Source organism: Pteropus vampyrus, unplaced genomic scaffold, assembly GCF_000151845.1.
Source record: "Pteropus vampyrus isolate Shadow unplaced genomic scaffold, Pvam_2.0 Scaffold261, whole genome shotgun sequence".
Taxonomy (NCBI): Eukaryota; Metazoa; Chordata; class Mammalia; order Chiroptera; family Pteropodidae; genus Pteropus; species Pteropus vampyrus.
The window spans coordinates 3100453-3114077 of NW_011889042.1; the positions used below are offsets into that span (position 1 = coordinate 3100453).

At 50.6% G+C, this 13625-nt stretch overlaps 2 protein-coding genes across 8 annotated transcripts in view; both read left to right on the forward strand.

The window, feature by feature from the left end:
- CUEDC1 (CUE domain containing 1) overlaps positions 1–4047 on the forward strand; it is a 23296-nt gene extending 19249 nt beyond the window's left edge. For 3 of the 6 annotated variants that reach the window (XR_002776219.1, XM_023520378.1, XM_011375102.2), the window contains one exon: positions 2517–4047. Coding sequence is in view for 1 of the 6 variants with exons in the window: in XM_023520379.1 (XP_023376147.1) it covers positions 165–232 (68 nt within the window). In the remaining 5 variants the exon portion in view is untranslated. Of the gene's footprint in view, positions 1–164; positions 236–834; positions 939–2516 lie in introns of all 6 variants that reach the window. The other 3 variants (XR_002776217.1, XR_002776218.1, XM_023520379.1) reach the window with 3 other exon arrangements.
- An 8183-nt stretch (positions 4048–12230) lies between these two features.
- The window catches only part of MRPS23 (mitochondrial ribosomal protein S23), a 4731-nt gene continuing 3336 nt past the window's right edge, over positions 12231–13625 (forward strand). The window contains exons 1-2 of one of the 2 annotated variants that reach the window (XM_023520389.1): positions 12231–12387; positions 12924–13094. In XM_023520389.1, the coding sequence (XP_023376157.1) occupies positions 12344–12387; positions 12924–13094 (215 nt within the window). In that variant the 5' untranslated portion in view covers positions 12231–12343. The remainder of the gene's footprint in view (positions 12388–12923; positions 13095–13625) is intronic. The other variant, XM_011375103.2, reaches the window with a different exon arrangement.

Here is a 13625-nt window from a genome sequence, read left to right on the forward strand (position 1 = left end):
ACCTTGTACCGTGCACTGCTGCCTTCTCACCAGACCCACACGTCGCCCCCCAGGGATCAGCATGTGCCGGAGCAAACAAGGACGCTCTCTTGCCCAGCCTGGGGGACTTGTCTGAGCGTAGCCCTGCAGGGTGGAGGATGAGGCAGCTTCCCTCTGCTTTTCAGATGAAGACTTCCGGGGAAGGCGGCAGGAGGTGTCCAAGGCGGAGGAAGCCCTAAGGGAAGGACAGTAAGAGGTAAGGCCTGGAGCCACCGCTGCCCAGGGACTGTCCAAGGCTGGGGCTGCCACTCCCCACATCCCACCTGTCTTCCCAGGGGTCCAGAGGCATTGGGCTCAGGAGACTGGATAGTGCAGGCTCTGGGTTTCTTCCCTCATCGCTGTGGCAGGGGACTTGGGCTTCTGCATGGGAACTAGTCTTCTGCATTTCTTTTTCTTGGTTATTCATTCATTTGACAAAAGATAATCACACTGACCTAAGCCAGATGCTGAGAACAGGAAAAAAAATCAGCTTACACCCTGAATAGTTTACAGCCTCATTGAGAAAACAGTCCAGGACACACACAGCCCACTATGAGGAACGATTTAAGAAAAGCCGAGATGGCCTCACCCTGGCCGAGCACACACAGGACTCTCCCACTGCCTGCCTGGGTTGGGCGGTGCAGGATCTGCCACAACCGGAAGAGAGAAACTGCCCCTTTCAGGGCAGCTCTGTTTCTGGCTGGAGCCCTGGCCCCCAGGCTGCTTTTCCTCCTCCCTTCCTGAACACCCCTGGGGGAGAAAACAGGGAATGTCAACACCTCCTCCAGGACTCGGTTACTCCTGTCACTCTTTCAGCCCCTCCCCCCATCAGGAAGCTGCCTGCCTGCCCTCCCCGCAACTGTTGTCCTGGTCCCAGTGGTCAGCATCTACAAGGCTGTATTGAGCTGACGATGTGGCAGGTATGGCCCTGTTTCAGACTGTAAAGAAATACTTGCTACCCTGAAGACAGTTGTCATGGAGGTGAGGTAAACCAAGTGCCCGCTCCCCTTAGCCTCTGCGGCTGGCCTTCACATCACCTCTAGTTGACTCTTCACCACATCCGCCACCAGGCACATCCAGACTCCTTTCGTGCTCAGGCTTTCTTCACCCAAGGAGTTGCACCCACACTTCCCACTTCTCTGGAAAGCTCAAGTAAAGCCAGCCGGGGGAAGGGCCCTCACTCCCATTCAGCGTTGCTGCCATCTCTATCCTGTGGATCCTCAGGGACAATGTGTCCAGTCCAAAGCTACCCCTGCATCATGACCTTGCCCATTATTTATTTCCCTCCTGAGTCTTCCGGGTTTTCCCTTTCTAGCTCCTTTCTCAAGTCTACCTACATCCTCCTCCTCCACCCCATCTTTAAAACCAGGAGACCTCAACATTTTCCTTCATCACCCAACTTGCAAAAAAAGTTTCACCCATTTGCAGGCGGGCAGGCCCTCCTGCCACCCTCAGACTGACTCAAGAATGTCACCTGCCAGGTCCAGGGCCTTTTCCCGTTCTGTCCTCTGGCGCTCTCTCCTGCACGCCGTGCCCATCATCTTTCTTGAAACTGCCTCCCCTTGGCTCCTGTGGCCCCAGAATCCTGGACTTTCTTTCTCTCAAGTCTTTATTCTCCGGGTGCTTTTCAGGTTCCTGTTGCTCCTCCCATTCCCTCAACCCCAGGTAGCTCCGCCCTTGATGTTCCTTGCCGTCTTCTCGCTCCTTACTCTCTCTGGCACTGAGCGATCATTTTGTGCAGTTGGCTCCAAAATCTGAATCTCCACCTCAGTCAGTCCTCCCTGCCTGCTCCGTATCCCCAGCTGTGCCCATGATTGTCTTTCTAGCCCTGGATTTCAACTCACTGATGGCCAGACGGTCTTTCCTCCTGACTTCCCCATTTCATTTCTCATTTCCTTCATCACCGCCCTGGTAGACTCTCACCACCTGGTTAATAGCCCCTAGGCTCTTCACTGCCCCTATTCCGTTCACCCCATCACCTAAAAACTTTGCTTCCATTTCTCTTGCTGTCTGAGTGGGTCTTCTGAGAACTAAAGGCTTAGGAACTTCTCACGCTGGTGAGTGGGGCCCACCAAATTCTAGTCCCAATTTACTTTTCTGCCACCACAGGTGCCTTGAGTCTGGCTCACCTGAGCTATTACTGTATCACAGAATGGGCTGGGTACGTCCCTCCCTCTCACCCTTTCCCACCCAGCAGCTTCCACCAGAATTCCAGCCCTCCACTCCGTCTCTAGCTGCCAGAGTCCTTGCTGTTCTGCAAGTTGAAACGTTTCTAGGAGCTTAGAATGTGTGTGTGTGCGTGTGTGTGTGTGTGTGTGTGCATGTGCATGTGCGTGTGCCCCCAGGCAGAATTCCAAGGCTGACACAGAGTCCCAGGAGGAAGGAAAGAGTCTCCTGTCTTTGGTAGCTTCTGCCCAAAACCATCTCTCTAGAAACCAGTGATGAAAGACCACCGAGCTCCGTTGAAAAAGACTCCTCCCATCCCTTTTCCTTATCAGATGCCAGCAGCTCCTCCTCGCTGGAGATGATCTGACATGGCGGAGGCAGCCAGAGAGCAAAACTGGCCCCCAGTTGAAGAGCCCAGCTGCAGCCAGACAGATGGTGCTCGAGTACCAAGGCCCAGTGATTCTCCGGCCACAGTCCAGCCCAGCCACTGCCACTTTCCATGGGACTTAGAACTTCGGAGTTGCTGTGATTGGAGGAAGGACCTGGGGTTGGGGTGCAACAGCCAACCAGGGCCCCTTTTTTAGCCAGGATGTTCTATGGGTAATGGGTGGAAATGCAGGATCCAACTTCCCTTCTTATAAACAAAACAAACAAAAAAACCCTGATCCCCTACCCGGGTCCCCAGCTCCCTGCTGGGCACCTTGAGTTTATTTCCATGGCCTCCTGCATCTCACCTTTTTCCTGGGGCTGCTGACCTGCACAGCCCCTTAGGCTGCCTTTGTTAGGGGCTGGCATGGCCCCCAGCAGGGATGGGGAGGGTGGCCCACCCCCCCGGAGCTGGAGGACTCTGGCTAGGCAAGGGTAGTCTGTACTTTCATAGAAGACAAAAGCCAGTTTTGGATGGGGCCCTGCAGTCTCAACAGTGGGATCTCAAAGGGGCTCTGAATCCTGAGCTGGACTAGAAGATCTACTATAGCCAAGGGTGTACAGCAGCGGGTTCTGAAGTGACCCTTGAGAAGGTACAGGACTGAGGAACAAGGTGCAGAGGCTGCCAGCCTGGGTGGGAGCGCCCGGGCCAGAAGGGCTTCTTGGGTCCCCCTTGCCACGAGCGAGTAGGTGAATGGTCAAGAGGAGACTCCGGTTCTACAAACCTTACCTGGCACCAACCACTGCCAATGGGAGAGAGACTGCCTAGTCTCTCTGGCCGCACCATCGGGATGGGAACATGCTGACCTCTCTGGAGACCCTGTAAGCCTGAGCAGCCCGAGGCTTCGGTGCTCTCCCGCCCCGCCCCGCCCCGCCCCGCCCCGCCCCCGGAGTGTGGAACCAGCCCAACCGCTGGGCTGAGAGTGGGAACCAAGCCTTGGCGGGGCCCTGGTGGCCTCAAGTCACCCCGGCATAATGAGGGCGTGGAGGGCGCTCAGGCCGGCGAGGCGACACTGCCATTGCACCTCTTCCCACCCCCGCCCCACGCGGTGCTGGCGGACCGCCTGGCCGGACCCAGGCGGGAGGGGTCGGATGCGCTACCGCCTCTGCGCGTGACCAAGTTTGGAAGCGCGCGGGGGGGCGGTCTAGCCGGGGACCGCTACCCTCCGCTGTGCCCTGCGGCCAGGCTGTGCCTCCGAAGAGCCCCCCGGGCCCTCAGCCCAAGCTCCAGCAGGGTCTGACCCTCAGGGTTAGAGGTGGGGGGGCCTCTGGGCTGTGGCCCTGAACCGGGCGCACCGCGGGGAAGTCCCAGCCCCATGTCTGTGTGTTGCTTTGTTAGTGGTTTGTTTTTTTTTTTCTCTTATGTGTGGGTTTTTTCTTGGGGCTGTTTCATAGGAATTCCTGTAATAAAGACCTGGTGTTCTCTTGGTGCTCTGATGTGGCCGGCGGCATGGGCTGGACATTCTCTGTTCTCTCTTCTCTCCCCTGGGCAGGGTTTTGGCCTCTCGAGCCCCGCGTTTAACCCGTGAGCCACCTGCCTCCCCCGCCCCCCCTAAACCGCAGCATGTGACGCCCAAGGGCCCAGCCCTCTCTGCAATGCACTCAGAAGGTGACACCTGCTGCCCCCTCCGCCACCCTGCTGACCTGCTGGCTTTGCTCAGCATGGTCGCCTTCCTGTTTACCCTAGGAAAACAAACTGCTTGCTGATAGGCAAAGGAAACACCGACAGGAAAGTCAGCCTTGTGAAAGCTCCAGCAGGTCACCTCCCTAAATAAACAGAAGGCTTCTGGAGTAACGGACTGGAGGCTGGATGGATGTGCAATCTCAGACTTCAGAGGCCCGCAGAGATTTCCCAGTTCAAATGTCTCTAGTTTTCCCCTACTCCCCAGCTCAGCTGGACTACCTCCCAAACCAGGGAACTCATTGCCAAGAGAGGAAGCTGGTGCCCTTTTCACATAGGGCAGTTCTCAAGGTTGAAAGTTCTGGTGTTGAATCCCAAGGCCTCCTTGTTGGTTCCACCCACACATCTTGATTCTGGGCTCCGGGTCACCCAGGCCAAGGCTACCACTCTTCCCGCAGATGCCAGGTTTGAGCTCAGTGGCCTGACTCTCTCCTTTAGGACAAACACGCAGGTTCCTCCCATCCTCCCTACAAAGAAGTTGTCCTCACACCCCCAGTTTGACCGAGGTCAGCTTATAAATTGGCACACCTGAGACAGCTGGTGATGTTCCAGACATGCGGTTTGGATCTGGGAAAATCAGGATTATCCTCTAACCCAGGGGTCCCCAACCCCCTGGCCTTGGACTGGTATTGGGCCCTGAGGGCGCTGTTAAGAAACAGGCTGCACAGCAGGAAGTGAGCGGGTGGATGGGCCAGCGAAGCTTCATCTGTTTGCAGCCGCTCCCCAGCGTTAGCATCACCGCCTCAGCTCCCCTCAGATCATTAGGCATTAGATTTTCATAGGAGCACCGGTCCCTGATGCCAAAAAGGTTGGAGACCACTGAACTAAAGTTTGGGAGCCACGGTGCCAGGCTGGTACCTAGTACTGGCCTCACGGGAGAATAACCTGAGTAGCTTGGAAAAAAAAAAAAAATCCTGATGCTCAGAACCCTGATTAATTAAATCAACAACCATGGTTGGTTTCTTTTAAAGCTCCTCCAGTAATTCAGGTTTGCAGTCAAGGGATTGAGGACAAGCACACAAAACAGTCTGTTAGGTGTTTCATATTAGTTGAATTAATCTTGCCCAATAATGGCTACTTTGCAGATGATGCAATGACAATTCAGAAAGGTTAAGTAACTTATACAAGATCACAGAGTTGGCAAGGTGTGAAGCCAGAAAATGGCCCAGGGCTGCCTGACGCTAAAACCTGTGTTCCCTCCTCTCTACCCCTGCTCCTCAGTGTGCTCCGTGGACAGCAGCACTGACAATTACCTGGGAGCTCATTAGAAATGCATGTTGTCGGGCCCCATCCTAGATCTCCTGCATCTGAACCCGGGGTGTATTTTAACAAGCCCTCCAGAAGGTTCTGATATCTGCTCATGTGTGACAATCACAGTTCTACAGCCTTGCTACTCAAAGTTCGGTCTGTGGACCAGCAGCAACTGTATCATCGGGGAGCTTGTCAGATGACTTGTATGCACATGAAGGTTTGAGAAACAGTAGAACACTGGTTCTCAAACTGCTGTACACTGGAATCATCTCTGATGCTTGAGGTCCTGTTCCCAGAGATTCTGGTTTAATTGGTTTGGGATTTAGCCTGGAAATCAGATTGTAAATGCTCCTTAGGTGATTCTAACATGTGGCAAAGTTTAAGAAACAGTCACCATTTTGCCTATTTGTATAGATGAGACTGACGGTGACTGGAACCAGAGAGGAGGGTGTGGGGAGAGAAGGCAAATATTACCGGGTCCAACAGGTGTGCAGAAGATGAAGACCCTTCTCCATGACGAGTCCCTCCCTGTTGAACAGTGTGTATAGGACCCAGGAAGGAGTTGGGTTGGGCCAGATAACCATCCTAGCCATCTACCCTCATACACCATGCTCCTCTGCAAATCCTGGGCTCTTAGTATTTATAAGGTGATAGTCACATATTTAAGTCCTGCAAAAATGCTGAGCCGGGCTATCTGGAGTCTGGTCCAGGCAGTGCCCCTCCCTAACTTGAGAAGATGGCATGGGTCTGCAGAATGCTGTATCCAGAAGAACTGGCCTGGTTATTACCACACTGGGTCTCAATCCTCCCTCTGTTCTCATGAACAGGCAGCTGACAGGGGGTTAACACTGAAGGAAAGACAAAAGAACTTGGTTTGAAGAAGGTAGGTTAGGTGTGGGGTGACAAAGACGAAAGCTGCTTGTGAGTGCTTACTGTATGCTAGTCACTTTTCTGGGGTGCAGTAAATGTTATTTTACCTATTTCCCACAACTATTGTATGAAATTAGTATTATTATTCCCATTTCACAGATTAGAAAACCGAGGCACAGAATCGTTAAGGTCCTTACTCAACATCACCCTCAGTAAGTGGTGGTACCTGGATTTGAACCCAGGCAGCTGAACACTAGAACTGGTGCCTAAACACCAAGCTATATATTGGGGTGGGGAAAACAAGTGGTAAGACCCAGAACCCCTGCATAGATGGGAGCTCAGAAAAGGCCACCTTCTAAAAAACATCACCGTAATGATACATGATCCAACAGTATGCCTGGAACTCACCTATTAGCATTTTTTAAATGGTTTTAAAAACAATCTCTTAGTATTTCCACTAAACAGCAAATATTCTACTGAGAGAGAAGCACATGAACTCCTTTTGTCCATTATCACAGCCTAGATTAATTTGTTGGATTAGCTGGCTGGGCCAGCTGGATGGAGGAAGATTTGGAAATTTCTGGAGACAAGGAAGGGGTTGAAGGGGGCCGTGTAAATCTACTGCCACCTGGTGGTTATCTCAGAAATGGCAGTCGCTGGCCACTGAGAGGCCAATCGCCATTTTCCCAGGAGAAAGTGAGCACCTGCTTGGCCCGAGGCCAGAGGGACATGTTTTGTAAAATTTGCAAAACAGAGACATTTTTTGCACTTTTTTTCTTAAAAGGTCCACTAAGGTTATATAAATGTTAGGCCCCACAAAACCAGCATTCACCCTGCCTATCATTTCTAGAGAGTAAAGGGTCACAATTTCTTATCAGGGCAAGAGGATTATTCTAGGGACTCTGAAGTGAGGTGCTGTGAAACTCAGTACAAACTCAGCACGAACCTGCTTTGCTATAACCTTGCTGTTCAAAGTGTGATCTGTGGTTGTTGGCATCAATCTGGAAGCTCGTTAGAAATGCAGAGTTTTAGGCCTCACTCCAGACCTATGGAGTCAGAATCTGCATTTCCCAATAATAAAAGACCAGAGTGTTACTCCAGGCCTACCTGGCATACAGACCTCTCAGGGCAGGTATAGGTGTAAAGTGCTTCTCTTTCCTTTGCCAGAACTTGATTCTCCTTAGGGGCTGAGCTGCTGTCTGCTGAAGAAGTGAATGGGGAGCCCCATGAAAATGCCTTGCAAATTGTTAGGTATGATTTAATTGTAGGCGTGATTCAATACATTGTGATTTATTGTTCTTAAGCATGGAATGGTCAGAAATCATTATCATCACTCCTGTTTACTGAGCAGTTACTCCACTATTACTACAGTTACTATACTTACTAGACTGTTACTATACAGTTACTACACTGTTACTACACTAGCCCTGTTCTGAGTACTCTTCAGGTATAAGCCCACTGACTCCTGACAACAAAGCTATATGGTGGGTGCTACGATTATGCCCATTTTACAGATGACAAAGTTGAGGCCCAGATGTTTGTAAAAGGGGATCAATCCATCAGTGAGGCACAGAGGACAGCCAGAACTTGAAATGACCACAGCTTTTTCCCTAGGGGTGTACCTGGGGGAAGGCCTTCAGGAAGGAGGGCTGGATATGAGCAGGCAGCAAGGGAGGGATGAGATGGCTGTGTCCTCATTTGTCCTAAACTGGCTTTGTGCACTAGAAAACTCTTTCTAAAAGCCAGCTCTGGGCCAAGCACCAGGCTGGGTGTGGGAGGCAGACAGAGCCCTATTTCCTGCCCTCAGAGAGGCTCGGTTAGACAGACTCAGACAAGTAAACAGTTACTACACCAAATTTTGAGGGAGATAAGATTACGGAGGGAGAGAGTAGGTCCTGGGGGCACATTCATCCAGTCTGGCTGAGTAGGTGCACGCAAGAGCCTGGAGGCGAGAGATGGCACTCCCACCTCCTTGAACACCTCCCTCCTTGCCCTCTGTCCTCCTGCTCCTTGTACTATGCATTGACTATATGTTATTACTTTCCTCCTCTTTTAAATCAACAGCTGATTGCCCCCTGATCCTGGCTCTCTGCCAAAGGTGAATAGCAGGAGTAATAATTTCATCAATATGCTGGGATTTTCACTTAAAAAGTTGTTCTCCTATTGGGGGTGCTTTTCCTCTTTTTGTCTGACAAACTCTTGGGCTTTATTTAAGGAAATTAGTTACAAAGATGTGGGTTGAGTGTAGGGAAGCCACAAGAGATGGCCTAGACCTCAAGGCCAGTAACAGAGGGGCACGGTTTGCTGTGTCTAAGCCCAAAGGGCAAGGGAAAGAACAGTGACTGGAATCTCTGGTGAGAGAGCTGTGTGAAGAGGTGGCCTGATGCCGTGCAGAGAGGGAGGCAGAGGAACAGAGACTGACTTCACTCTCCTCCTTCCTTTCCGTCCCCTGCCAATGCCTTCCATTGGCAGCACCAACTGGAACTCACTGGAAGCATAGGGCAAGGGGCTGAGGGTGCAGTCGATGAAAGTCAGCCTCCTGGGGCACAGAGCAGGGTGAAAAAGGGCAGAGAGTGCACGTAGATGTGGATGGGCAAATGGAAGCTACTCAGCACAAGTGCTTATCGATCAGTGTTAAGGGCTGAAGTCCTAACTCCCAGCACCTCACTCAGGTCATGTCTGTATATGGAGATAGTTTTTAAAGAATTTTTTAAGTTAAAATGAGGTCATTAGGTTGAGCCTGAGTCCAATATGACTGGTGTCATAAGAAGACAGACATGTACGAAGGAAAGACCCTGCGAAGACACAGGGAGAAGACAGCCATCTACAAAGCACCGAGAGAGGCCTCAGAAAAAGCCAACCCTGCCAATGCCTTGATCTTGGACTTCTAGCCTCCAGAATTGGGAGAAAAATAAGTTTCTGTTGTTTAAGTCGTTCAGTCTGTGGTATTTTGTTATTGCAGCCCTAGCAAACTAATACAATCTATAAGCTATTCAGTATATAACATCAATTATGAATTTGCCTCTCTATCTCCCCCACTGGACAGTCAGCTTCTCTGGGACCCACCGAAGGGTTAGATAGACACTTAAATATTTGTGGACGAATGGATCACTTAACAAGAAAATAAAACAATAAGGTGATCTATGAAATATCATCAAAATGCTGCAGTCTCAGGTGACAATCAGTGGTTTACAGGACACAACAGCAATAGTGATGCTGTAACAGCCATTGGGCTTGTAAATTATGAGGACTCACTATGTGTGCTGCAATTAGTGCTTTACAAGAACGATTACTTTTACTCTTGCACAACCCATGTAGATAGCTGATTCTGCCATTCACATTTTAACTTATGGGGAGAGGCTTGTAAAGTTATATAACTTGCCCAAGATGACACGATTAGTGGGCACATCTACAGTGTGATGTAGTGGGGCCGAATGGCATAGTGGAAGGACTGTGGCCTTTTGGAGAATTTACAAGCTCTATTTCCTTATCCGTAAGATTGTCAGGACAGTACATCAGGTGACTGAACAACTGAATGAGATAATCCAGGTTCCTGGTGCCATGCACCGGCACGAGTCTATCAGCCCCTTGCAGGCTTGAGAGGCTGTGGTGAGAAGAAAGAGAAAGTGTCTAATGCCAGTCCGCAGCTACTCGACAGCTTCCTCCTAGATTATGAATGAGCACTCTCTGGGGTCTGCTCTTCCTGTTGTAGGCTCAGGGGGTTCCCAATCCATCTTGTTCTCACATCACCATAGTTCCCTTACTTAACCTACCAACATTCTGCTCTCAGTCGCAAAAGCATTAGATATGATACTGGAGAGGAAACTTTAAAGGCTCAAAAGAGGAAGGGACTTCCCTAAGATCTAGAGAGAAAACTCTTGCCTTGCAATTCTTCCTCCATTAAGGGTTTGGGTCTTTGGCTCCCCTCCCTGAACTTAGAATAAACCCTTCTAATTCTTTAGTGGGAACTGCAGTGGCCTACAGGGGCAGCCCCAAGTGGGAGAAGGGAAGTGTGTCTGTGGTCTGGGCTGGCAACTAGCTCTGACTTGGACAGAATTAGAAACTTGTTATGAGGCCTAGGAAGATTATATTTAGCTGCGAGCGTGTTTGCTCTCCCTGGAGGAAAGTCTTCTAGATCTTCCTACGATAGGAAGACTGGAGACTCCACACTTGGCCCACTGGCCAGAGCTGTGTGTGCTCTCTCTCTCTCTCTCCTATTCTACAGGGCCTCAAGGCAGCAGTGACACTCACCGTTCAGTTTAGTTCTGGCCCTCAAGTCACCCTGTCCCCTGCCCCTGGGGTCAGTTCTGCCTGATCTACTCTGTCTGACCGTCACTCTGTCCACCCGTCTCCAGCTTGAGGCACAGCTAAGGAGGCACTGTAGTGTTCTGAAAAGGGCCCAGGCTGGGCTGGAACTTTGGCCCTGTGGTTACCTATCAGATAAGTTACTTACTTAACCCCCTGGGGCCTCACTTTCTAATCTATAAAGAAGATAATAACAGCCACCTTATACGTAGGTGTGTGGATTCAGTGAGATAACTCCAACAAGCAGTAACTGTTCATCACACATTCCTTTCCTCCTCCTCACCAGCCTCCCACAGAGCAGAACTCTTGGATGATTTGGTGTTCTTTCTTGCTGACAAAGATAATGGGCTCCCGGGAGACATTTTGTGTGCATGTGATTCAAAACATTTCATTGGATTAAAAAGTTCAAAAAAAAAAAAAAACAAAACTCTTTACAGGTCAAACTCTGAAAGATAAATAGAGAAAAAATTCTTTCTTCCTCTCCTGCAATTTCACTGGAGATAACCAATGTTCACAGCCTTGTGTGTTTTCCCACAAGTTTCTATCCTTATACAAACACAAATATATGTTGTATATTTTCTTTTTCTTTTAACAGGTCAGTTTCTCATTAAAGGTGTTTCTCTGCAACTTCTTTTTTCATTTAACTCATGGGCATTCACCTAGGTAAATACATATGGATCTAAATCATTTATTTTAATAGCAGCATAGGATTCCATAGAATATAGGAACCGTACTTTTCCAGACATTTCCAGTTGGACGGACTTTTTCTTGCCACTACAATACTGCAATGACAATTCTTGCACAAATATCCTCACGAAATTGTGTTTTAATTTCTAATTTACTCGAAGTATGATTATTGGGCCAAAAGGTAACTCTGAGAGATTACTTTCCCAGATTTTTGAGTTTCCTTCTTGGAATTAGATCCGGACACTTTTACTTTTCAAGCTCAAAGATGAACTAGCTAGCCAGCGACGCCTCCCGGCAGCATCCCTATTACAGCCATGCAGGTGGCGCTCCAGGACCCGAGGGTTTAAAGGGGAGCGCTAAACAGCAAGAGACGTCGGGACGGGGGCTTGGGCTCCAGTGTGACCCTGGGCAAGTGACTGCCCCTCCCCGGGCCTCGGTTTCCTTTTTCGTAGTCTGTGACTCCAACTAAGATTAGGCGCAGCCGGAGCCTAGTGTTGGTGACCTGGTTGGCTCCCCGAGGACAGGGGCTGCGCTTCCCTCCTCCCTCCCCGTCATCTTCCCTCTGCGCGGCCCCACCTTCTCGAGAGGAGTTGACTCAGGCCAGAAAAGGTAAAGCACCCACCACAATATACCCCTGCCCTAGATCGGTCACTTATTGCCTCTGCCCCGCTGATCGGTCATTTGTTGCTTCTGCCGGGCGGTGGCTCCCTCCCTCCCTTTCGGCTCGGCTCTCGAGTGCTCCTGGCTGAACCTGGTAAGTAGACGAGGAGCGCAGCAATTCGGCCGATCCTTTGCTTCCGTCTGGCTCTGTTCTCCCGTAGGGGCGGCGGAGTAAGCACCGAGATCCTCGGCTCGGCTAGCAACTTACGCCCCTTGCGCCGGCCGCCGGCGCTTCCGGTTCCGGTGGTCACCACCCGTGCTGGGTCAGAGGCGCGGGCCATGGCGGGGAGCCGGCTGGAAACCGTGGGCAGCATTTTCACGCGGTGCGTGCTCGGAGCCGCGGTGGGCCGAGGGTGCCTCCCCCTTAGCGTGTCCCACCCTTTCTTGGGTGGATGTGAGCAGAGCTACGCGTGCTCCGGCGTGCGGTGTCGGATCCCCGGGAGGCCCCCTTGTGCCCTCTCCTGCAGTTGTGCTTGACGACCTCACTCTGAATTTCTTCTCTCACGTTCAAGATTGCACCTCTCCCCGTCTCCGAGTGGAGTTCTCTAGGAAGAGGAAGGGAGGAAGAGGCTGGTGGGTTTGTCTGGGTCGTCTTCGCAATTTCCTTGACGGCACGGGAATGGGGCGGGGTGGGGCCGATGTAAGAAGATAGAAGGACTTAACTGCCAAGCATTGTTAGGTTGGTTTACAGGATGGAAATATCTTACTGTAGGCGGGAAACACCCCTGTTCTGCCCTCCTTCCCTTTCTGTCTTGCCGACTCCGTGATCCCGTTGACGTCCCAGCTATGGCTAGACTGATTCAGGGGCTTAGGCTGTTGTAACTGACTGACCTTTGTTCTTTTTTCTTATCTCCTTAAGGACGCGGGACCTGATTCGGGCTGGGGTGTTGAAGGAGAAGCCCCTCTGGTTTGACATATATGACGCCTTTCCCCCGCTGAGGGAGCCGGTCTTCCAAAGGCCCCGCTTGCGATATGGCAAAACCAAAGCTCCCATCCAGGACATCTTCTACCATGAGGATCGGATTAGAGCGTGAGTGCAAAGACCATATGGTGGACGGGAGGGAGCAGAAGTACAGAAAGGTTTAGCTAGCAATCTGGTAACCTAACTTAAAAAGGAATTGAATCAGAGCTTTCCCTGTGGAGAAAGTCTTGTAAACCTAGCCAGATCAGTGCCATGTCCCATGTGAGAGAAACAGAAGTTCTGAGAAATAGAATCTGGAGCCAGGAATTGATCGTTGCAATTCCGTCTACCTGATCTCGCCTGTTTTGCAGCAGGCACAATGGTAAGCCCTTAACAAACACCTCATTTAGGCCTTACTCTAACCCTGCAACGCAGGTATCCTCTCCATTTTAGTCTTGAGGATTCTGAGGCTTAAGGAGGTCAACTCACTGGGAGTTCACTGACAAAGCCCTCTCCTTCAAATGCTGATATCAGCAGTTAGTGTTTAGTACCTAGAATTTGTATGGTTCTTTTTCTCTTAAATGTTAAGGTCAGAGATTGTATCTAATTGAAGTTAATATATATCCTTTATCCTTAATCCTATTCCTAGATATGAGAAAA